General features: G+C 44.5%; 1 protein-coding gene across 2 annotated transcripts in view; it reads right to left on the bottom strand.

The window, feature by feature from the left end:
- The window catches only part of CFAP36 (cilia and flagella associated protein 36), a 108,720-nt gene extending 85,701 nt beyond the window's left edge, over positions 1 to 23,019 (bottom strand). The window contains exons 1-2 of one of the 2 annotated variants that reach the window (XM_027832191.3): positions 22,566 to 23,019; positions 2,645 to 2,709 (exon numbers count right to left, since the gene is read on the bottom strand). In XM_027832191.3, coding sequence (XP_027687992.1) covers positions 2,645 to 2,709; positions 22,566 to 22,680 — 180 coding nt within the window. In that variant the 5' untranslated portion in view covers positions 22,681 to 23,019. The remainder of the gene's footprint in view (positions 1 to 2,644; positions 2,710 to 22,565) is intronic. The other variant, XM_027832192.3, reaches the window with a different exon arrangement.
- Positions 23,020 to 23,228: the final 209 nt, after the last annotated feature.

Raw genomic sequence — 23,228 nt, 5'->3', positions numbered from 1 at the left:
TAGGGACTATTTAGAAAAGCTGGACGTGCACAAGTCCATGGGGCCGGACGAGTTGCATCCGAGAGTGCTGAAGGAATTGGCGGCTGTGATTGCAGAGCCATTGGCCATTATCTTTGAAAACTCGTGGCGAACGGGGGAAGTCCCAGATGACTGGAAAAAGGCTAATGTAGTGCCAATCTTTAAAAAAGGGAAGAAGGAGGATCCTGGGAACTACAGGCCAGTCAGCCTCACCTCAGTCCCTGGAAAAATCATGGAGCAGGTCCTCAAAGAATCAATCCTGAAGCACCTGCATGAGAGGAAAGTGATCAGGAACAGCCAGCATGGATTCACCAAGGGAAGGTCATGCCTGACTAATCTAATCGCCTTTTATGATGAGATTACTGGTTCTGTGGATGAAGGGAAAGCAGTGGATGTATTGTTTCTTGACTTTAGCAAAGCTTTTGACACGGTCTCCCACAGTATTCTTGTCAGCAAGTTAAGGAAGTATGGGCTGGATGAATGCACTATAAGGTGGGTAGAAAGTTGGCTAGATTGTCGGGCTCAACGGGTAGTGATCAATGGCTCCATGTCTAGTTGGCAGCCGGTGTCAAGTGGAGTGGCCCAGGGGTCGGTCCTGGGGCCGGTTTTGTTCAATATCTTCATAAATGATCTAGAGGATGGTGTGGATTGCACTCTCAGCAAATTTGCGGATGATACTAAACTGGGAGGAGAGGTAGATACGCTGGAGGGGAGGGATAGGATACAGAAGGACCTAGACAAATTGGAGGATTGGGCCAAAAGAAATCTGATGAGGTTCAATAAGGATAAGTGCAGGGTCCTGCACTTAGGATGGAAGAATCCAATGCACCGCTACAGACTAGGGACCGAATGGCTAGGCAGCAGTTCTGCGGAAAAGGACCTAGGGGTGACAGTGGACAACAAGCTGGATATGAGTCAGCAGTGTGCCCTTGTTGCCAAAAAGGCCAATGGCATTTTGGGATGTATAAGTAGGGGCATTGCCAGCAGATCGAGGGACGTGATCGTTCCCCTCTATTCGACATTGGTGAGGCCTCATCTGGAGTACTGTGTCCAGTTTTGGGCCCCACATTACAAGAAGGATGTGGATAAATTGGAGAGAGTCCAGGGAAGGGCAACAAAAATGATTAGGGGTCTAGAACACATGACTTATGAGGAGAGGCTGAGGGAGCTGGGATTGTTTAGTCTACAGAAGAGAAGAATGAGGGGGGATTTGATAGCTGCTTTCAACTACCTGAAAGGGGGTTCCAAAAAGGATGGATCTAGACTGTTCTCAATGGTAACAGATGACAGAACGAGGAGTAATGGTCTCAAGTTGCAGTGGGGGAGGTTTAGATTGGATATTAGGAAAAACTTTTTCACTAAGAGCGTGGTGAAACACTGGAATGCGTTACCTAGGGAGGTGGTAGAATCTCCTTCCTTAGAGGTTTTTAAGGTCAGGCTTGACAAAGCCCTGGCTGGGATGATTTAACTGGGACTTGGTCCTGCTTCGAGCAGGGGGTTGGACTAGATGACCTTCTGAGGTATCTTCCAACCCTGATATTCTATGATTCTATGATTCTATGATGTACAGAGTAGAGTATTACATCTATTAGGCACTGAGAAACTTTTTTGGAGAGAGCCTATATGGATGAGATGGACTCTACCATAACCAAAGTGAAACAAGACGATTGGAAATTATATAAATCACCCTCACCTGAAATGCTGTGTTCAGTTCTAGTCACCCTAGCTCAAAAAATAAGGAAGTCAGAGACAGGCTCTGAAAACAATGAGTTATGCAAAGACTTCCAAAACCAAAAAGATTGAAAAGTCTGGTATTTTTTAGTTTACACAAATAAGATGATTCATGAGAGATAAACAAAATAATAAAGTTTTAAAAGGGTAAATCAGCTCTTCCTACTTCTCCTTTCATAATACAAGAACAAGGAAATATTAAATTAAGTTGAAAGGCAACAAATTTAAAATTGATAAAGAAAATACATACTTCATAATGCATAATTAACTTGTAGAACTCACTGTCACAAGATATCACTAAGGCCAAAAATTTGGTAGGATTCAGAAAAGAATTCTTTATTTACAGAAATAGTGAAGACATACACAGTTACATTAAGTAGAATAAAACTGTTTTTAGACAGTATATGAACCTTCACACTTCAGGGTATAAGTCAACTACTAAGGCTTAGGTTTAGGAAGAAATTTCACCTATGAGTTAATGGACAAAAATGGAATAACCAGGAGGTTCTCACATATTCCCCTGACACATCTGGTACTGGCCACTGTCAGAGACAAGAGACTGGACTAAATGAACTGCTGCTGATCCAATATGCCCATACCTATGCTCCAGTTTCCTACACCCCAGCCAGCCCTCTCTCCCCTTTAATTTGCCACTATGGTTTTTTGAATGTGCAATCATTAGATTTTGTAAATGGTTACTTCCAGTTTTTGTAAAAATTACAAGTGTATGGTTGGTTGCTAGAAGGGGAACAGACTCCTCCCTGGGGCTTGGAAGTTTTGGCAGCATGGTGCGGAATATTCAGTTGGATTTGGAATGCTTCACCTAAAATATTTATTTTTAAATTACAGTACAAATTTCTTATAAGATTAAGTGCAATTGGTGAATAATACTCACCAGAGCTTTGTACTCCTGATGAATCTCTGTATAGGACAACTTGCTTTCTTCTTCATCATCAAAAACTGAAATTAAAAAACGAACAAACTTGACTTTTCTTGAAAATGTATATGTCAATAGTACAAAGAGTATTTCAAATATTGAAATATTAAAGTTAGTGACCTTCAATTAAATGAAGCCCTAATTTAAAAGTAAGATCTACCTATTACAAAAGGTAATATATATTTAACCTCAAGTCACATACGCAGCCATGGCCCCAAGCCATCCAGGGATAGAATGATATACAGGAATATCATAGTTTTCCAACTGCTAGAAAAATATATTATGACAGTGGTAAACTGCAGAAAAACCAACAAATTATAAATATTTATTCTATTCAGATAGATAACAGTTGGGAAGAGTGAGTTCAATATGCCCAATTTCCAATTTTCGAGAAAACATATGGCATGATTTGCAATACAACTCACATACTGTTTGCTCTAAGACATTATACAACCATAGAATGATAGAATATCAGGGTTGGAAGGGACCTCTGGAGGCCATCTAGTCCAACCCCCTGCTCAAAGCAGGACCAATCACCAACTAAATCATCCCAGACAGGGCTTTGTCAAGCCTAACCTTAAAAACCTCTAAGGAAGGAGATTCCACCGCCTCCCTAGGTAACCCATTCCAGTGCTTCACCACCCTCCTAGTGAAAAAGTTTTTCCTAATAGCCAACCTAAACCTCCCCCACTGCAACTTGAGACCATTACTCCTTATTCTATCATCTGCTACCACTGAGAACAGTCTAGATCCATCCTCTTTGGAATCCCCTTTCAGGTAGTTGAAAGCAGCTATCAAATCCCCCCTCATTCTTCTCTTCTGCAGACTAAATAATCCCAGTTCCCTCAGCCTCTCCTCAGAAGTCATGTGCTCCAGTCCCCTAATCATTTTTGTTGCCCTCTGCTGGACTCTTTCCAATTTTTCCAAATCCTTTTTGTAGTGTGGGACCCAATCTGGACCTGCTCCATGATTTTTCCAGGGACTGATAGAAACCTAGTGCCTTGGATTTGTGGTAACCAGGAGAGGCTTTACATGAATGTCATGTTTGAGAATAGGTGTAGATGTGTTTTGATGAAGCCCAGTTTGAGCCAGTCTTGAATTTAACAAGTTGCATTGTAGAAAAACCCTTCTCACATAATGCATGTTTTGAAATTTCATCCATCAATACCTCCAAATCTAAGATGAAAATTTATTTTGAAGACTCTGCATTGATAACACTGAATGAGGTATCCTTTTTATCAAACTTAACAATAATTCACTGCTCTTGCATCATGAAGCTATATCTGTGTTGTCATCACACATTCGCACCAATGCTTTTGAACCTTGTCTGAAGGGCTCTGGATTTTATCTGACAAAATGACATCCCCTACCTAACGGAGCATTAACCTGAATATGAAACACTACGGAACAATGTGACAGTCTATACTATTATGTTTACCACTTTTCCAAGACTCTGACAAATTTTGTACAAAGTATACCGTACGAGATTTCATCAGAAAAGTCAATCTGTTAAATAATGTCCTGGTAAAATATGTGTGGCAATACTGTATGTAAAGTTACAAGATTCTACTGTATAACATTGTTATAACATGCCCAAAGTTGAGAAAAGTAGGCCCAAACCAGTTTTTCAGAGACAAAGACAGGCAGACACCTCAGCTAGGTGTTAAAGGGCTATGAGCTGCTTAAGCAGCCATTCTCCAGCAACAAGACAGTGTAAACAAGAAATTTACATTTCATCACAGGGCAGTTCAAATCTCATGTCCACAACAGACTGTGTGTCCATGACTCAGCAAGGAAGTTTCTAGCACAATAAACTGAATTATAAAGAGGGGGCTTCATTCCTCCTCCCATCCCTCTGCTCATGACGTCAATGAATACCTGAAGGACACTGAACTAAGGGGTTGGGTCCTAGGCTGAAAGGAGACCCAGCCTGTAAAATTTACTGCAGCATATGATGAGGAAAACCTTCGTTTTGAATTCTGTCAGTTTCTTAAATTAGCCACTAGCTTGCGTTTTAATCTTTTGTAACCAATCCTGATTTATGCATCATCTTGTAATCACTTAAAAACTATCTTATGTAGTTAATAAACTTATTTTATTGTTTTATCTTAACGCTTGTGTTTGGAGTAAAGTGTGTGTGAAACTCCATTTGGGATAACAAGTCTGGTGCATTATCATTTTCCTTTGATGAAATGATGGACTTTCTATGAACCTGTTCTGTTCAAAAGGGTACTGAGCTAAGTTCCCTCTAAGCTGCGCAGCTGGGTGGCTGCCCAGCATGCTATCAAATGCCGCACACTTCAGGCACAGCAGTTCAGGTGTCCCTCCCCACACTGCCATGCTGCTCCTGCCCTCTGCCTTGGAGCTGCTCCCGGAAGCCTACTGCTTGCAACGCAGAGCAGGGAGGGAGGGGGCACTGATGTCAGGGTGTTAAGTATGAGGTCAGCATACTTAAAGGGGCAACGCGCGTCTCTGTCTCTCACACACACACACACACACACACACTCGTCTTTCACACTCACCTCGCAACACATACTTGTATTATTTTTGTTGTATTATTGTTGTTGTTGTTACTTCTTGATACTTCTCTGAAAGAGTGTTATTTTAGTTTTTTGCCTGGTCTATGCATTTCATAATTTTTATTTCTCTCTTACGCTTAAATTTAATTTTTTGAGAAGTGATTTCTAAAATGCCTAACCTGTCCTGGCTGGAGTAATTATCCCTATGGTAACTTTTTAAAAATATACTGTATATTGCATCTAGGTTTTTGGTTTCTACTGATGGTGCACATAACAAAATTCATTCCACACACGGATGAAAAAAAATAGAGGGAACACTGGTACTGAGCAAGACAAGACACACATTTCTAAGGGACAAAGCTGGGATTAGGAATTTGCAGGCGTCACCCTGTATGTAATTCATGAGTGGCTGGCCAGAGCATTCACATAACATAGCTGGGAGTGATTTTAAATGTTGAAGGCTGTGTGAACAGGCCAGGAGTGGATGTTCTGACAGCAAAGCAGCGTAAAAGGCATCCCAGGCTAGAGTAGTAAAGGGACATAGTTGTTCAAAAGTCCAGATTGTACCTTGGGGAATGTGAAAGATAACAGAAGGGTGAAACTATTAGGTTCAAATTCTTCGAAACAGAAATAGTCCTCGTTTGCACAGTACAACTTATCAAACCCACATGGGAATAATACACTGCCTCAACTACTACTTGCTACTTGAAGCAGCCATGCATCAAAGTGACTTACTTTGAGCTGTAAAGAGTTTATGGCTTAGTTCCATGAGATAACTCTGTATCTACACTGGAAAAAACACGACACGAGTCACGACCTTACTTCAAAGATTCTATGCATCAAGGGGGCTGCTCTGCAAATTTGCTCCGCATTGAAGAAACAGAGTAACAATTCAATGCCTAACCATCAAACTTCAAGCAGCCAGTGTTAATAGCATCAGTGATTAGGTATCAAAGACAATGGGTCAGTACATTGGAGGATTGGGCCAAAAGAAATCTGATGAGGTTCAACAAGGACAAGTGCAGAGTCCTGCACTTAGGACGGAAGAAGCCCATGCACCCCTACAGGCTGGGGACCGACTGGCTAAGCAGCAGTTCTGCAGAAAAGGACAGTGGGTGAGAAGTTGGATATGAGTCACCAGTGTGTCCTTGTTGCCAAGAAGGCTAACGGCATATTGACCTGTATTAGTAGGAGCATTGCCAGCAAATCGAGGGAAGTGATTATTCCTCTCTATTCGGCACTAGTGAGGCCACATCTGGAGTAGTGCGTCCAGTTTTGGGCCCCACACTACAGAAAGGATGTGGACAAACTGGAGAGAGTCCAGTGGAAGGCAACAAAAAAGTTCAGGGAGCCGGGGCACATGACTTATGAAGAGAGGCTGAGGGAACTGGGATTGTTTAGTCTGCAGAAGAGAAGAGTGAGGGGGCATTTGATAGCAGACTTCAACTACCTGAAGTGGGGTTCCAAAGAGGGTGGAGCTCGGCTGTTCTCAGTGGTGGCAGATGACAGAACAAGGAGCAATGGTCTCAAGTTGCAGTGGGGGAGGTCTAGATTGGATATTAGGAAACACTATTTCACCAGGAGGATGGTGAAGCACTGGAATGGGTTACCTAAGGAGGTGGTGGAATCTCCATCCTTAGAGGTTTTTAAGGCCTGGGTTGACAAAGCCCTGGCTGGGATGATTAAGTTGCGGTTGGTCCTGCTTTGAGCAGGGGGTTGGACTAGATGGCCTCCTGAGGTCTCTGCCAACCCAAATCTTCTATGCTTCTAGTATACCCAACAATATCAGCTTTGACTGAGCAGAGGCCTGGTTGAACAGTGTCCCAAACGCAGAGCTTCCATTTTGGGGTGCAGTTCACCAGTCTCAAGCCCTGAAGAATTACAACTACTTGCGCCAAGGTGATGAACCAGCTGAGCAGCGGGGGACAGCAGAGCAGCACACAGCAGGAGTTTGCCTGGGAGTTCGCCTGGAGTGAGCCCAGTGAGGCTTACATCTTGCCAACTTCTCCGAGGAAGCTCATAGTAGGAAGGTGATATGGAAGGGGGGGGTTCAGTTATTGTGACCTGCACTGGATGTGCCATGTTTGTCTTTCTTCCACAGGACAGAAGCGACTTTGTCTGTACAAAGTGCAAGCTGGTCTCCATATTGGAAGAGAAGATTGAAGGTCTGGAGCAACAGATAACGACCCTGCGTTGCATACGAGAAACTGAGGATTTTCTGGACAAAAGTCAGGATATGCTTCTACGGGCACAAAGCTCTAAAAATTTAGAGCAGGTTGCACAGCGGAGCCAAGAGGCCAGTGAAGAGGCTTGGCAACATGTGACCTCCAGAAGAAGAAGGGGGGATGTCCGGGTTTCAGCAACGCAGACACAGGTAACTAACCGCTTTCATGTTCTCTCCACAGGTACTAATGCAGAGACTGGACCAGATGATACGTCTGAGGGAAGGGAGCAGAAGGAGACTCCGCTGGTTGGAAGGCATGAGATGCACTGTCCTGAGATGGGGGGTTCCACGACCACCACTCCCAAGAGAAGGAGGCGGGTGGTGGTGGTCGGGGACTCCCTCCTCCGGGGGACTGAGTCATCTATCTGCCGCCCTGACCGGGAAAACCGAGAAGTCTGCTGCTTGCCAGGGGCTAAGATTCGCAATGTGACAGAGAGACTGCCGAGACTCATCAAGCCCTCGGATCGCTACCCCTTACCTGCTTCTCCACGTGGGCACCAATGATACTGCCAAGAATGACCTTGAGCGGATCACTGCGGACTACGTGGCTCTGGGAAGAAGGATAAAGGAGTTTGAGGCGCAAGTGGTGTTCTCGTCCATCCTCCCCGTGGAAGGAAAAGGACGGGGCAGGGACCGTCGGATCGTGGAAGTCAACGAATGGCTACGCAGGTGGTGTCGGAGAGAAGGCTTTGGATTCTTTGACCATGGGATGGTGTTCCATGAAGGAGGAGTGCTGGGCAGAGACGGGCTCCATCTTACGAAGGGAGGGAAGAGCATCTTTGCGAGCAGGCTGGCTAACCTAGTGAGGAGGGCTTTAAACTAGGTTCACCGGGGGAAGGAGACCAAAGCCCTGAGGTAAGTGGGAAAGCGGGATACCGGGAGGAAACACAGGCAGGAACGTCTGTGAGGGGTGGGCTCCTGCCTCATACTGAGAAGGAGGGGCGATCAGCAGGTTATCTCAAGTGCTTATATACGAATGCACAAAGCCTTGGAAACAAGCAGGGAGAACTGGAGGTCCTGGTGATGTCAAGGAATTATGACGTGATTGGAATAACAGAGACTTGGTGGGATAACTCACATGACTGGAGTACTGTCATGGATGGTTATAAACTGTTCAGGAAGGACAGGCAGGGCAGAAAAGGTGGGGGAGTAGCACTGTATGTAAGGGAGCAGTATGACTGCTCAAAGCTCCGGTACGAAACTGTAGAAAAACCTGAGTGTCTATGGATTAAGTTTAGAAGTGTGAGCAACAAGAGTGATGTAGTGGTGGGAGTCTGCTATAGACCACCGGACCAGGGGGATGAGGTGGATGAGGCTTTCTTCCGGCAACTCGCAGAAGCTACTAGATCGCATGCCCTGGTTTTCATGGGTGACTTTAATTTTCCTGATATTTGCTGGGAGAGCAATACAGCGGTGCATAGACAATCCAGGAAGTTCTTGGAAAGCGTAGGGGACAATTTCCTGGTGCAAGTGCTAGACGAGCCAACTGGGGGGGAGCTTTTCTTGACCTGCTGCTCACAAACAGGGAAGAATTAGTGGGGGAAGCAAAAGTGGATGGGAATCTGGGGGGCAGTGACCATGAGTTGGTCGAGTTCAGGATCCTGACGCAGGGAAGAAAGGTAAGCACCAGGATACGGACCCTGGACTTCAGGAAAGCAGACTTCGACTCCCTCAGGGAACGGATGGGTAGGATCCCCTGGGGGACTAACATGAAGGGGAAAGGAGTCCAGGAGAGCTGGCTGTATTTCAAGGAATCCCTGTTGAGGTTACAGGGACAAACCATCCCGATGAGTCGAAAGAATAGTAAATATGGCAGGCGACCAGCTTGGCTTAACGGTGAAATCCTAGCGGATCTTAAACATAAAAAAGAAGCTTACAAGAAGTGGAAGGTTGGACATATGACCAGGGAAGAGTATAAAAATATTGCTCGGGCATGTAGGAATGAAATCAGGAGGGCCAAATCGCACCTGGAGCTGCAGCTAGCAAGAGATGTCAAGAGTAACAAGAAGGGTTTCTTCAGGTATGTTGGCAACAAGAAGAAAGCCAAGGAAAGTGTGAGCCCCTTACTGAATGAGGGAGGCAAACTAGTGACAGAGGATGTGGAAAAAGCTAATGTACTCAATGCTTTTTTTGCCTCTGTCTTCACTAACAAGGACAGCTCCCAGACTGCTGTGCTGGGCCTCACAACATGGGGAGTAGATGGCCAGCCCTCTGTGGAGAAAGAGGTGGTTAGGGACTATTTAGAAAAGCTGGACGTGCACAAGTCCATGGGGCCGGACGAGTTGCATCCGAGAGTGCTAAAGGAATTGGCGGATGTGATTGCAGAGCCATTGGCCATTATCTTTGAAAACTCGTGGCGAACGGGGGAAGTCCCAGATGACTGGAAAAAGGCTAATGTAGTGCCAATCTTTAAAAAAGGGAAGAAGGAGGATCCTGGGAACTACAGGCCAGTCAGCCTCACCTCAGTCCCCGGAAAAATCATGGAGCAGGTCCTCAAGGAATCAATCCTGAAGCACTTACACGAGAGGAAAGTGATCAGGAACAGTCAGCATGGATTCACCAAGGGTAGGTCATGCCTGACTAATCTAATAGCCTTCTATGATGAGATTACTGATTCTGTGGATGAACGGAAAGCAGTGGATGTATTGTTTCTTGACTTTAGCAAAGCTTTTGACACGGTCTCCCACAGTATTCTTGTCAGCAAGTTAAAGAAGTATGGGCTGGATGAATGCACTATAAGGTGGGTAGAAAGTTGGCTAGATTGTTGGGCTCAACGGGTAGTGATCAATGGCTCCATGTCTAGTTGGCAGCCGGTGTCAAGTGGAGTGCCCCAAGGGTCGGCCCTGGGGCCGGTTTTGTTCAATATCTTCATAAATGATCTGGAGGATGGTGTGGATTGCACTCTCAGCAAATTTGCAGATGATACTAAACTGGGAGGAGTGGTAGATATGCTGGAGGGCAGGGATAGGATACAGAGGGACCTAGACAAATTGGAGGATTGGGCCAAAAGAAACCTGATGCGGTTCAATAAGGATAAGTGCAAGGTCCTGCACTTAGGACGGAAGAACCCAATGCACGGCTACAGACTAGGGACTGAATGGCTAGGCAGCAGTTCTGCGGAAAAGGACCTAGGGGTGACAGTGGACGACAAGCTGGATATGAGTCAGCAGTGTGCCCTTGTTGCCAAGAAGGTCAATGGCATTTTGGGATGTATAAGTAGGGGCATAGCGAGCAGATCGAGGGACGTGATCGTTCCCCTCTATTCGACATTGGTGAGGCCTCATCTGGAGTACTGTGTCCAGTTTTGGGCCCCACACTACAAGAAGGACGTGGATAAATTGGAGAGAGTCCAGCGAAGGGCAACAAAAATGATTAGGGGTCTAGAACACATGACTTATGAGGAGAGGCTGAGGGAACTGGGATTGTTTAGTCTACGGAAGAGAAGAATGAGGGGGGATTTGATAGCTACTTTCAACTACCTGAGAGGTGGTTCCAGAGAGGATGGTTCTAGACTATTCTCAGTGGTAGAAGAGGACAGGACAAGGAGTAATGGTCTCAAGTTGCAGTGGGGGAGGTTTATGTTGGATATTAGGAAAAACTTTTTCACTAAGAGCGTGGTGAAACACTGGAATGCGTTACCTAGGGAGGTGGTAGAATCTCCTTCCTTGGAAGTTTTTAAGGTCAGGCTTGACAAAGCCTTGGCTGGGATGATTTGATTGGGGATTGGTCCTGCTTTGAGCAGGGGGTTGGACTAGATGACCTCCTGAGGTGCCTTCCAACCCTGATATTCTATGATTCTATGATTCTATGAAGTGTATTGATGCTTTAACAAGGAGACTGGAGCTCACTGGTGCTTCAGACTGATGATGCAGTTTTGTATCAGTACCTCCTACCTTAAACTCTATGATCACAATGTTTCCTACACTTCAAAGATGGTTCTATGTCAACATGTAGATTTCAGATTTGAAGACACTATTGTGCCAATGTCTTAAATTTCAATGACTTCCTGAGTAAAATCCTCATTTAACAGACAAAGATGCAAAAGCATACTTTACATGTTAGATCAGAAATCCACTTCAAGGTCTCTGAAGCAATCCAGGCTGACATACAGTTTGGATTTACAACAGTCTCATTTGGAGTTTTCAGGATACACCACTCACCTTAACTTCCATGGTTTCAATGTGTCCTGTGTGAAAAGGCTACTCTATGTTCACAAGAATACTTCAGATTTAGAGGACGGTTCTACACAGAAAAGTTGAACCTCAGTGCTCACTGCCCTCATGAGCCAAGATGGGAACCTTTTTTCTGCAATTGGTAGGCTACATAAGCTCTCTAGGGTGGCACAAGCCCTCTTCCCAGTCTCCCTACCAGTTAGAGATACAAGACTGCACTTCAGATGTTGGATCAGGCATTCCATTTCAGCGAAGTTGCGTTTCAAGCAATCAAGGCTAAGAACAGTTTGTACTTAAAAGAGTCTCATTTTGAGGCCTCAGAAGATGTGAAGCACTCCACTCTCTCCAGACTCCAGCTTGGGGAAATGCTTCAGGACAAGAGATGCCCCAATGCAACTCTAAAGCACTCTTCACCTTCAAATATCATTTCAAATTTAATCTAAAAGAGAAAGCAAGAGACAAAAATAAATACGAACTGTCTCCAGGAGCCAAGAGAAGGAGCTGAAGCTAGAAATCAATATCATCAAACGTCCCTTAAAGCCTATCGATGCACTGAACAGTGAAGGAATATCAACACTCAATGGAAATAAGGTCAACAACCCTGTGATGGGGTGTACATATTCCACACTAGACCAAGTTGGGAAGGTGATAACTACCTGCAAAGGGAGCCAGGAAGAGGGCTTGTCCCACCCTAGAGAACTTATGTAGCCTACCAATTGCAGAAAGAAGGTTCCCATCTTGGCTCATGAGGGCAGGTATTTAACCAGGAAAGGGAATAACTGTGTGGGGTGGGCTGGGTCTTAGCTTCTCAGAGGGAAGTATCCTGTTTCTGGGGAAACTACCAGAGCCAGACAGCTCTCAGGCTTTTCTCTGAATAGATGGCCTGAAGATCCTGAAATGAGGACTACTTTATTCATGCCAGAGATGGTGTCTTGCCATATTTTCTGGTGCAGATAGCTGTTTGTGCTCCTCCCAATACCAGGAAGAAACAGAGCCAGGAGACTTCCCAGACAAAGATGAGCTTGAGGACCTGGAGAACCTGGGAGACAAATTGCTTTATCCCTGCTAGAAGATGGAACTCTTCACTAGGGACTCTCAGATCAGATGGATTATTTTCCTTTTATTTTGATAATTCAGAATAAAATCATAGAAGTAAGCAAGCATTTCAAGAAAACTGAATAGAACCCCAGAAGAAAGTACCTTTTGGAAACTACAACCTCAGTCAAGGTAACATTACTGTGTTGCACCCCGGACAGTAAGATGGAAATATGTGCCCAGCAACAGAGGGACTACCATAATGAGTCTTACACTTATTTATAATAGTTGCAGGTTTACAATAGTTCACACAGACTTTCTGAAATAAAACAGGATCTATATTATTCAGCAACACTGGGTAATGGGGCTTAGGGATATAGCCTTGGGACACCCCTTGCTTGTACTTGAAGCCAGTAAATCCCTCAAGAGTTAATGAAAGAGTTGCTCCCTCTTCTTACAAGGGAAGAAAGGCTGCTAAACAACAATGTAAGATTTAAATACTGAATTATGAAGTTATAGAAACTACTAAGAGCTGTTAATAATTAAACTAATACTAAGGCTTCTTACAATACTTCCCCCTCTACCCCTCTGGAGTCTATCATACTTCTGACAAGCTAAGATCCGTTCAGAAAAATCCTGGAGTTAAAAGGCAGATTTCATCAAGACTATGGTTGCTTCACTAAATTACAGAATTAAAAAGTCATATGAACCTGACATTTCATTAGTACTGTACAGCTATAAATAAAGGAGAGTTGCCTAGAAGTACTTCTGAAAGCTTTAGAAATCTCAGACAAGCCTGTAATACGTATCGATGCACACGACACAGAGCTATACATAAGTGACAAACTACACTTCTAATGGATCTGTGACTACCCCACCATCACTCTGTCCACTAATTAACCTCTGCTGTAATTACAATCAACTTTCCAAACAGCTAGAAAAATGTTATCTCCTCCCACCCTCTCTTCCCAATTTATACTGGCCTGTGTCCCAAGGCAAACCATAGCCTCTTTGGACAAGTGAATGGCTTAAAGTCTCTGTCTAACACACAGAATTAAAAATAAGTGCACATCGCTGTCAGATGCTAATATATCAGACGTTATGAGAGACAAGAGGGAGCTGCAGGTAGAACCTCCAAGGACCGGAGCTGTGCAACATCTTGTATAACAAGATGTAGAATAGTCAGCACTAGGTCAGAGTGCAGGTCACAGTGACAAAAGATACAGAAGTAGTCAGTGCTTCAGCCCTGTTTGTAATGTCTCAGACATATGACGTGAAGGTCTGTTATTGAAAAGTGTCATGGATTTCTGTGCCTTACTGACAGAACCAGATCATCAGACCTCATCCATGATGCTTAAATATAGAAGTGATATCTTAAGTCAGTTTGTTAGCAATGATAAATTTCCCTCCCTTGAACCCTTGTATAGTTGGACATTGACTAAAATTTTCAAATTTAGGTATCTTAAATTAGGCACCAAATCTATATTTACTCACAAATAAAAGTACTTTTTTTCCCCCAGGGGGTTGAGCACATCTGAAAAATCTAATGACTTTTATATATGTGCCTAAACATGGATTTAGGTATCCAATGCTGGGCACTAAGTTGAAATGCAAGGTGGGTGAGAAAAGATCTTTTATTGGAACAACTTCTGTTGGAGAGAGAGACAAGCAGTGGTTTCCCTAGGAACTGAAATGGGGGGGGGGTTGTGGGGGGGTTTTTCGAATATACAGGAGGATGAGGGGCCAATGAGGGGTGAGACCATGAGGGTGAATGTGGGCACCATAGTAAAAACTGAAAAATGTTTCACAACCATTTTATTAAATTTAACTCATGTTTTAAAATCATCACAGAAATTACAGCTGGCTACTCAAGCCTACTATGAAGCACATCATCTACATTCTTCTTGGTTTCTTGTAATTTCGCACAACGCTGTTAATGAACTTCTCAGATGCAGTGCATTAATCTTTGGTGGCTTCTTGTGCGTCCGGTACTTCCAGTCCTTCATGATATACTCATGATCAGGCAGAAGGCAACTTCTTTCAGAACACAAAATTATATTCAATGAGGAAAAAGAACGCTCAGCTTCAGCTATTGTGATTGGGAGTAGCAAGAGATTAATTCCTAATTCTTTCATTCCGGGAGGGAAACATAGCATAAATGTTGAGTCAAACCGCTAGTGATGATAAAAGGTTGATGTTAAATCTTCAAACATTCGTCGTATGATATTTCACTCTGTGTTCTGTCCTGATCACATAGCAGCCCCACTGCTGGTAGTGCCTCACTCCACTCAGCTGTCGATATTTTATAAGACAGGCATCTGTAAAACTATGTAGAGGTTGAGTAGAATCCAGAAGTCGCTGTTGTAGATTTTTAAGAATCTAGTCTGTTTACTTTTTCAGCTGGCTTAACAAACACTTCTTGTCCTCTTCACTTAAGGATTCAATATAAGTGCCTTCATTAGTCAACTTCAGGACTGAAGTCTTTGCTTCTTCTAGTACGTTTTCAACGGATAGCTCTCTGATTGATCCAAGCGTAGCGTCTATTACTGGACAAAGATCTTCTAGTATTGTAGCAGATGACATTGTTTAATGACCCAAGTAGACTTACAAGAGAGAGAATGGCTATAGTTTTCTCTGAACTTAGTAGCAAAGTAGTCCACCAGTCTCACTACTTAGATCAGTCCCATCTCAGTAGATACTTTCCAAAGCCAATAATAACAGTTGCAGTAACTTTAAGACAACAGCCAAGGGTCGTTCAAGAGAAAGCCAGTGGATTTTTCCAGGTTGGACTAATTTCAACTTCAGTCCCAGTATATCTGCTATTTTTTCCAAGATGTTACTCCTTTTGGACTCTTGCTGAAAAAAAGAGTATAACAAAGTAAATATATGGCCTTTTTAATGTCTTTTGAAGATTCTGCAACTTGGACCACTGCTAGTTGGAGTAGATGGCCTCTGCAATGTGTATAGGAGAGATTAAGGTTATGCTTTTCTATAAGCAAATTTGCACTCCACTGTGTCCTCCAGAGAAGTTTGCAGCTCCATCAAATACACAGGCAGCCATCTGTTTGGGGTTCAATTTACAAGTATTTAACTCTTCTAAGAGGTGGGTTGTCACAGATGCAGCCAGTGTGTCTCCTGAAACCTGAACATCTAGAAGTACATCTATTGGCCTAGCACTGACATCAAGAAATCATTGTGTGTGTTATAATACTTGATGCCCATTTGCACTGGTGCATTCATCAGCCATGTACACACATATTTTGGATGTGGTGAAAGAGTTCTTCAATTTTTCAACTGCTGAGTCTTTCACTGTTGCACCACATGCTTCTAACCAATCAGTTAAGTTTATTGCAGAAAGATAGTGACCATTTGCTGGTCTTGTTCAGAACCAGTGTTCAATTTAAGGATCAACAAGTGACAATGCACTTAACATTGGCCTCCAGTTTGTACAGTGTGGTATCTCTTGCTTAAATAGACTGGTTTATAAGGTTTTCTGCCTGGCCATTCAATCCAGAGGCATGATGTTTTGCACCATTTCCATGTAGGTTGTCAGTATTGGCTTTGCTGATTGGTTTGGCAAACCAAATTCCTCCACTTTTACTACATAAATCCATCATACTCCCACATCTTGAATACTGTATGCAGTTCTGGCCACCCCATCACAAAAAAGATATATTGGAATTCGAAAAGATACAAAGAAGGGCAACTAAAATGATTAGGGGTATGGAACAGATTCCATATGAGGAGAGATTAAAAAGACTGGGATTTTCAGCTTGGAAAAGAAACGACTAAGAGGGGATACAACAGCAGACTATAAAATCTCGACTGATATGGAGAAAGTGTATAAGGAAATGTCACTTACCCCTTCACTTAACACAAGAACTAGGACTCACCCAATGAAATTAATAGGCAGCAAGTTTAAAACAAACAAAAGGAAGTAATTCTTCACACAACGCACAGTCAACCTATGGAACTTTTTGCCAGGGGATGTTGTGAAGGCCAGAACTATAACAGGGTTCAAAAAAGAACTAGATAAGTTCATGGAGGATAAGTCCATCAATGGCTATTAGCCAGGATGGGCAGGGATGCAACATCATGCTCTGAGAGTCCTAGCCTCTGTTCACCAGGAGCTAGGAGTGGACAATAGGGGATGGATCACTCAGTGATTGCCAGTTCAGTTCATTCCCTTTGAAGCACCTGGCATTGGCAACTGTCGGAAGACAGGATGCTGGGCTAGGTGGACCATTGGTCTGACCCAATATGGCAGTTCTGATGAAAAAATGTATTAGAATATAATAATAAAAATGTTTAGTACAGAAACTCCCCAAGATAACAACTTCTTAAGATAGCGATGATGTGAGATAATGACCTTGGAAAATAATGTATTTTAAAAATCTTGGCCTACTAGGAAATGTATATTTATATACCTTTCCCAGTCACAAATCTAGCACTCTGGAGCAAAGTCACTAACACATAGTCCAACAAACAAATATCCCTTTCACGTGCCCTTTCCTCTTCCCTCCAACACACGCCACTCATAGCTCTTGTCCTTGCTCAGTGGAGACCCTAAGTTCAGAGGTGCTTTCATATGAATTCATCTCCCACGCTGGGGGATACGAGGGAGAAGGCACCTTGCTCATTCCTCCAGCTGCTCGCCACTCACACCAGCCACTTGCTCTGGCCACCACTGTTTGTCGTGCCACCACTCCATCATCGATGGCTCTGAGCCATCATCTTCTGCTGCCACCTGCCACTGTGACCTTTGTGAGTTGGTCTCTTGAGGTTGAACCCAGCTCTCAGTGATTTCAGCTCTCAGTGGGAGAACCTCACTGCTAGTGCAGGCTGGGCAGCCTCTTCCACAGAAACACTGTCCTGCAGCAGGTCTAAGCACTTAGACCTGATCATCAGTGATTTCAGCTCTACTGAACACTTAAAAAAACAAAAGACTATGGAGCCTAATCAGCTCTATCTTTCAATTGGGGAGGGGGCAAAAGAAATAATGCCTGTGACTCTTAGGCAGAGCCCACACCACCAAGCAAAGCACATCCCCCATGCTCCATCTTTCTCTCTACTGGGATCTAACATCCAAACCCGCTCCATAGCAACTGCGGTTCAGTTGAGGTTGACCCCATGCTTAATTTGTAATGAAAGAGATGCCGGGGCTCAAGCAATTAGTTACCGGAGTTCAAGCAATTTTTTTACTTTCATAACTGATGGGGCAAGCCCAGAGGTCCCAGGGCTATCAAGTGCCAAGCCTAGATGTGTCAGGGCTCAGCCCTGGCAAGACCTGGCACAAATTAAGCACTGAGGGTGACCCCCTCGATCAAGACAGGCCTAGTACAGTTCTGCTGCCCTTTACTCATACAATAAGGATAACAACATTTCATTACTACTGCAGTCAATACTAAAGTGATTTGTAACTCAACATCAGCCAAACTTGATCACTTGAGCAACACAGCTCTGTCTGATAGATATCTAGGCACAGTAGGTGTTTGCATGTAAATACACAAATGCACACTGGAAAACATAATCCCAACTATATGTATAAAATGATGTGGTCTAAATTAGCTGTTACCACTCTACAAAGAAACCTTGGAGTCATTGAGGATAGTTCTCTGAAAACATCCACTCAATGTGCAGCGGCAGTCAAAAAAGCAAACAGAATGTTGGGAATCATTAAGAAAGGGATAGATAATAAGACAGAAAATATCATACCGCCTCTATATCAATCCATGGTATGCCCACATCTTGAATACTGCATGCAGATTTGGTCACCCCATCTCAAAAATGATATATTGGAATTGGAAATGGTACAGAAAAGGGCAACAAAAATGACTAGGGGTATGGAATGTCTTCTGCATGAGGAGAGATTAATAAGACTGGGACTTTTTAGCTTGGAAAAGAGACAACTAAGGGGGGATATGATAGAGGTCTATAGCATCATGACTGGTGTGGAGAAAGTAAACAAGGAAGTGGTATTTACCCCTTCTCATAACATAAGAACTAGGGGTCACCAAATGAAATGAATAGGCACCAGGTTTAAAACAAACAAAAGGAAATATTTCTTCACACAGTGCACAGTCAACCTGTGGAACTCCTTAACAGAGGATATTGTGAAGGCCAAGATTATAACAGGGTTCAAAAACGACCTAGATAAATTCATGGAGGATAGGTCCATCAATGGCTATTAGCCAGGATGGGCAGGGATGGTGTCCCTAGCCTCTGTTTGCCAGAAGCTGGGAATGGGAGACAGGGGATGGATCGCTTGATGACTGCCTGTTCTGTTCATTCCCTCTGGGGCACCTGGCATTGGCCACTGTCGGAAGACAGGATACTGGGCTAGATGGACCTTTGGTCTGACCCAGTTGTGACGCTGCACTCCATAATGTTTTATGGAAATATGCTTATGAGTGTGAACATAATGTAACTGGAATATGCTTATGCAAAAGGTCTCTTGTAAGGTATCATTACAAAGCTTATAATCTACTGAATATATTCCTCCTATTTGTATGCATGTATCATTCTTGTATCTGAAAGCAGAAATATGAAGTATAACTCCGAGGTCCTATTGTAATTATGCAAAGTGTGGGCCATTAATGGTGGTTTAGAAGCTTGATGGCTCCCATTGACTAGGACAATTGGTTGTAAATGGTCTATTTACTTGCAAACCTTCCTGGGTGCGGGCAGGCCAGCCCGTGGGTAATGAAAAATGAGGTCTTACAGTGACATGGGACCATGTCACCTGATACTGGAATCCATCTTAAATCTGGTACTTTTCCATTTAGAAGGAGGGGTAGGGACCCAGAGAGACAAAAGATTCCCGCCTTGTGCCAAAGCTATAAAAGGGGGTGGAACAGAACAAAGTGGCTGCCAGTCATGAGAACACCCCTGTTTTCCACCTAAGATGTCTGCTGGAACTAACAAGGACTGTACCGGGGAAAAGATTGGGGCCAGACCAGGAAGGCGTCTAGTCTGTGAAAGAAACTTATTGGAACATCTCTGAGGGTAAGATTTTACCTGTAATCAGTTTCTTAATGCATTAGGCTTAGACTTGCATGTTTTTGCTTTATTTTGCTTGGTAACTGACTTTGTTCTGTCTGTTATTACTTGAAACCACTTAAATCCTACTTTTTATATTTAATAAAATCACTTTTTTTTAATTAGTAAACCCTGAGTAAGTGATTAATACCTGGGGGAGCAAACACCTGTGCATCTCTCTCTATCAGTGTTATAGAGGGTGGACAACTTATGAGTTTACCCTGTATAAGCTTTATACAGAGTAAAACGGATTTATTTGGGATTTAGATCCCACTGGAAACTGGGTGTCTGGGTGCTGGAGATAGGTGACCTGCTGAACAGTTTTTAGTCAAAGTCTGCAGCTTTGGGGGCATGGACCAGAACTGGATCTGTGTTGCAGCAGGCTAGCATGTCTGACTCAACAAAGCAGGGTTCTGGAGTCCCAAGCTGGCAGGGAAAATGGGGTCAGGGGTAATCTCAGCACATCAGGTGACCGTCCCAAGGGGGTCTCTGTGACCGAACCTGTCATACCAGTATGGCCGTTCTTATGTTCAGTCTGGTCCTGAAGCCTTCCCTCTCCACCCCTTGGCTCATCACTAGCTATCAGGGGAGAGCTCACAATTTGCTTACAAATCACAGTTTGAAATTATTAGGTTGGCCAACATTGCCAAAAAGAATGCACTGCCATTGTCATAAAAAACAACAGCTGTGTGAGGAAGCTAATCTTTGTTCATATTTTCAAACCTATTATGCTTTTTCAGGTACAAGTATTTTATCATATACTGTATGTGCTTTTAAAGTGTGTATTAATGTTTCAATTTCAATTCAAATTTCCAACCAAATACTAAATTGGCAACACTTCATGTAACTAGTTGACCACTGGGGGAGTGATGGAGAAATTCAGGGCGGAGGTACAAGCTTTCAAGCCACACAGAGCTCTTCTTCAGGTATGGGAAAGGTACTCCCTCTGTCACAGCAACATGCAAGGTGGAACAGATTGTTCAGCATATGTAGTTAGCACATACATTCAAGGCAGAGTGGCCCATTAACACCTCTGAAGTCATAAGACAAAAAGAGGGCGTTAGCAGGTTACAGACTGTTGTAATAAACCACAAATCCAGTATCTCTGTTCAAAGTCCTTGATTTTTAAGTCATGTCTACACCACTTATGTCGGCAAAACTTATATCGCTAGGTGGTGTGAAAAAAAAACACACCCCAAGCAATGTAAGTTTCGCTGGCATAAGTAGTAGTATGCACAGCTACCGCCTCTCATTGGGGGTGGGTTAATTATGTTGATGGGACAGCCCTCTCCCATTGGCACAGAGCGGCTGCAAGAGAGATCTTATATCGGTGCAGCTGCATCAGTACATCTGTGCCGCTGTAAGGTCTCTAGTGTAGACATAGCCTTAGTGTCTAGCAGAGGAATGAATTTAAGCTTCCAGGCTCACCTTCTGAAACTGTTGTGCAGATTTTCTTTAAGGATGAGGACTGACAGGTCAGAAAAGTGATTGCTTTGTGAGAAGTGTTCACCCTCAAAGCAACACCATACCACTAAAATCTTTATACCACACAATCACTTATTTATATAAACTTTAGATTAAAGAAAATTTTGAATAATAATAATTAACATTTCTAGAAGTCATTTATTAGATGGTAGATGACAGTAAATGACCTGTTCATTCCTTGTACTGAATTAGTAAATTATCTGTCAATTACTGGAAATTACATTTTCCAAGAGCAAAACAATAGATATAAAATGCTTTAATGCATTTGTTAATAATGTAAAACCTGCAAAGAGTAATAAAACCTTTTTTTAGTGTCTGTAACAGTCCCGAAAATCTTAACTCCTGCCAAACTACTTTCATGAACTCCTGACTCTAACATGCATAATTAAAAGCCCTGCTAATTAGCAATTATTAAAGCAACTCCATTGACCTTTCATAAATGTCAAGACCGTTCTAAGCTTTACAATGAAGAACTTCGCTAAGTATGTCTCCATGGGACACTTAAAATTTCTATCTTTATTTGATACTATCCCGTGTTGAGCATAAGCTTTCATGAGCTACAGCTCATTTCATCGGCTCCTCAAATAAATTTGTTAGTCTCTAAGGTGCCACAAGTACTCCTTTTCTTTTTGTGAATACAGACTAACACCGCTGCTACTCTGAAATCTAGCCCCTGTTGGAGGCACAGCACTGAGTCACTAGGAAGTAAGACTAGCAGAGCACAGATCTAAGGACCAGCTTAGTGCTTTCTGAGAAGCCCTTGGGAGAAGGATGGTGCCTGACAGACAGGCAGGCAGGTCTCGCCCCAGGGAACGAGTCCGGGGCATTTGCAGGCCAGATCCCAGGGCACTAGCCGGCGGCCTTGTAACCAGCCTCGGCAGAGAGGCCACGCCCCGAGTAGCCGTGGTGACTGCGCTTGGGGGAGCTGGTGCTGCTACTGCGGGCCCAGAGGTCCCGCGCTCCGGAGAAGTTATAAAAGCTTTATTTACAGGGCAATGTCTTCACAGGGGCTTGGAAGCAGCATCCCCAGCCCTGCTCCAGCAGAAGTAATGGCGTTGTAAAGTCCAGCTTCTCCATGCTAAATCCATAAAGAGAATCTAGGCCTGGAACAGGGGGCGGTAGATGTACCTGCCCTCGCTTTCTAGGGTGCAAGCCGGCGCCGACGAGAAGGAGCTAGGGGAGGGGCACAACGGTACCCTCAGCTCAGGGCCCCGAGACCGCTTTAGCTTCTCTCTCAATAAAGAGAAAGGGGGGCAGCGCGCACGATGAGCCGGGGCCCGAATGTCTCTCAACGGGCCTAGCAACGCCCTTCTCCCCAGTGAGTCCCTGCCACAGCGCTTTTTGAGGGGAAGGGGGGAGGTTCCGCCGCTCCAGCCCCGGGAGGTTCCCCGCCCCCGGCCTCTCACCCGCGCACTTCTGCTCCATGAACTCCAGGATGGGGATGGACCAAGCGGGCCCGCGCAGGAAGCCGGCGATGCTGTCAACCACCCACTCCACGTCCGCCTCGCCCTCCGCCGCCATCGGGGCGAGTCCGGGCCGCCGCCGACTGCCCTCGCACAAGCTCCGGGGGAACACAGGAAGGCCCGGGTAGAGTTACGGCGGCGGTTGGGGCTTCGTTAGGTCACTGTCGCAGCGGTCGTCACACAGGGAGTGCGCGCTCCGCTGAGCATTCGATCCCGTCGCGCGCTTTCTTCCTAGTGTTAAGCAGGTGTAAAGCGCGCGACAGCAGCGTCACTGTGGCACGGTCCAGGTGAGACAGAGGCGCCGGCGGACAGAACGTTGGGCGGGGCCGCGCCTCAGGACCTGGAGCGCACTGGAAGCAGCCAGGGCGGTCTCTGGCTGCGAGGCCACGCGCTGGCGCTGGGGGCGCGCGGGAGCGGAGGAGAGTTGACTCCGTGGGCCGTTCTGGTCCTGGTAAGAACAGCCATGCGAGGGTGCGCCGCCCTGCTTTCTCCGAAAGTTCTGCCCCTGGAGCTCCGCAGCGGCCGTCGCTTCCCGGGCCAAGGGTGTCCCCCTATCCTCACAGGCTCTTCTGCGGCTGGCTTGAACAATCCCTGAGCACTTGGCCG

The sequence above is a fragment of the Chelonia mydas genome, chromosome 3 (assembly GCF_015237465.2).
Source record: "Chelonia mydas isolate rCheMyd1 chromosome 3, rCheMyd1.pri.v2, whole genome shotgun sequence".
Classification (NCBI taxonomy): domain Eukaryota; kingdom Metazoa; phylum Chordata; order Testudines; family Cheloniidae; genus Chelonia; species Chelonia mydas.
The sequence above is the reverse complement of the archived record's forward strand: the minus strand, read 5'-3'. Positions and strand labels throughout refer to the sequence as shown.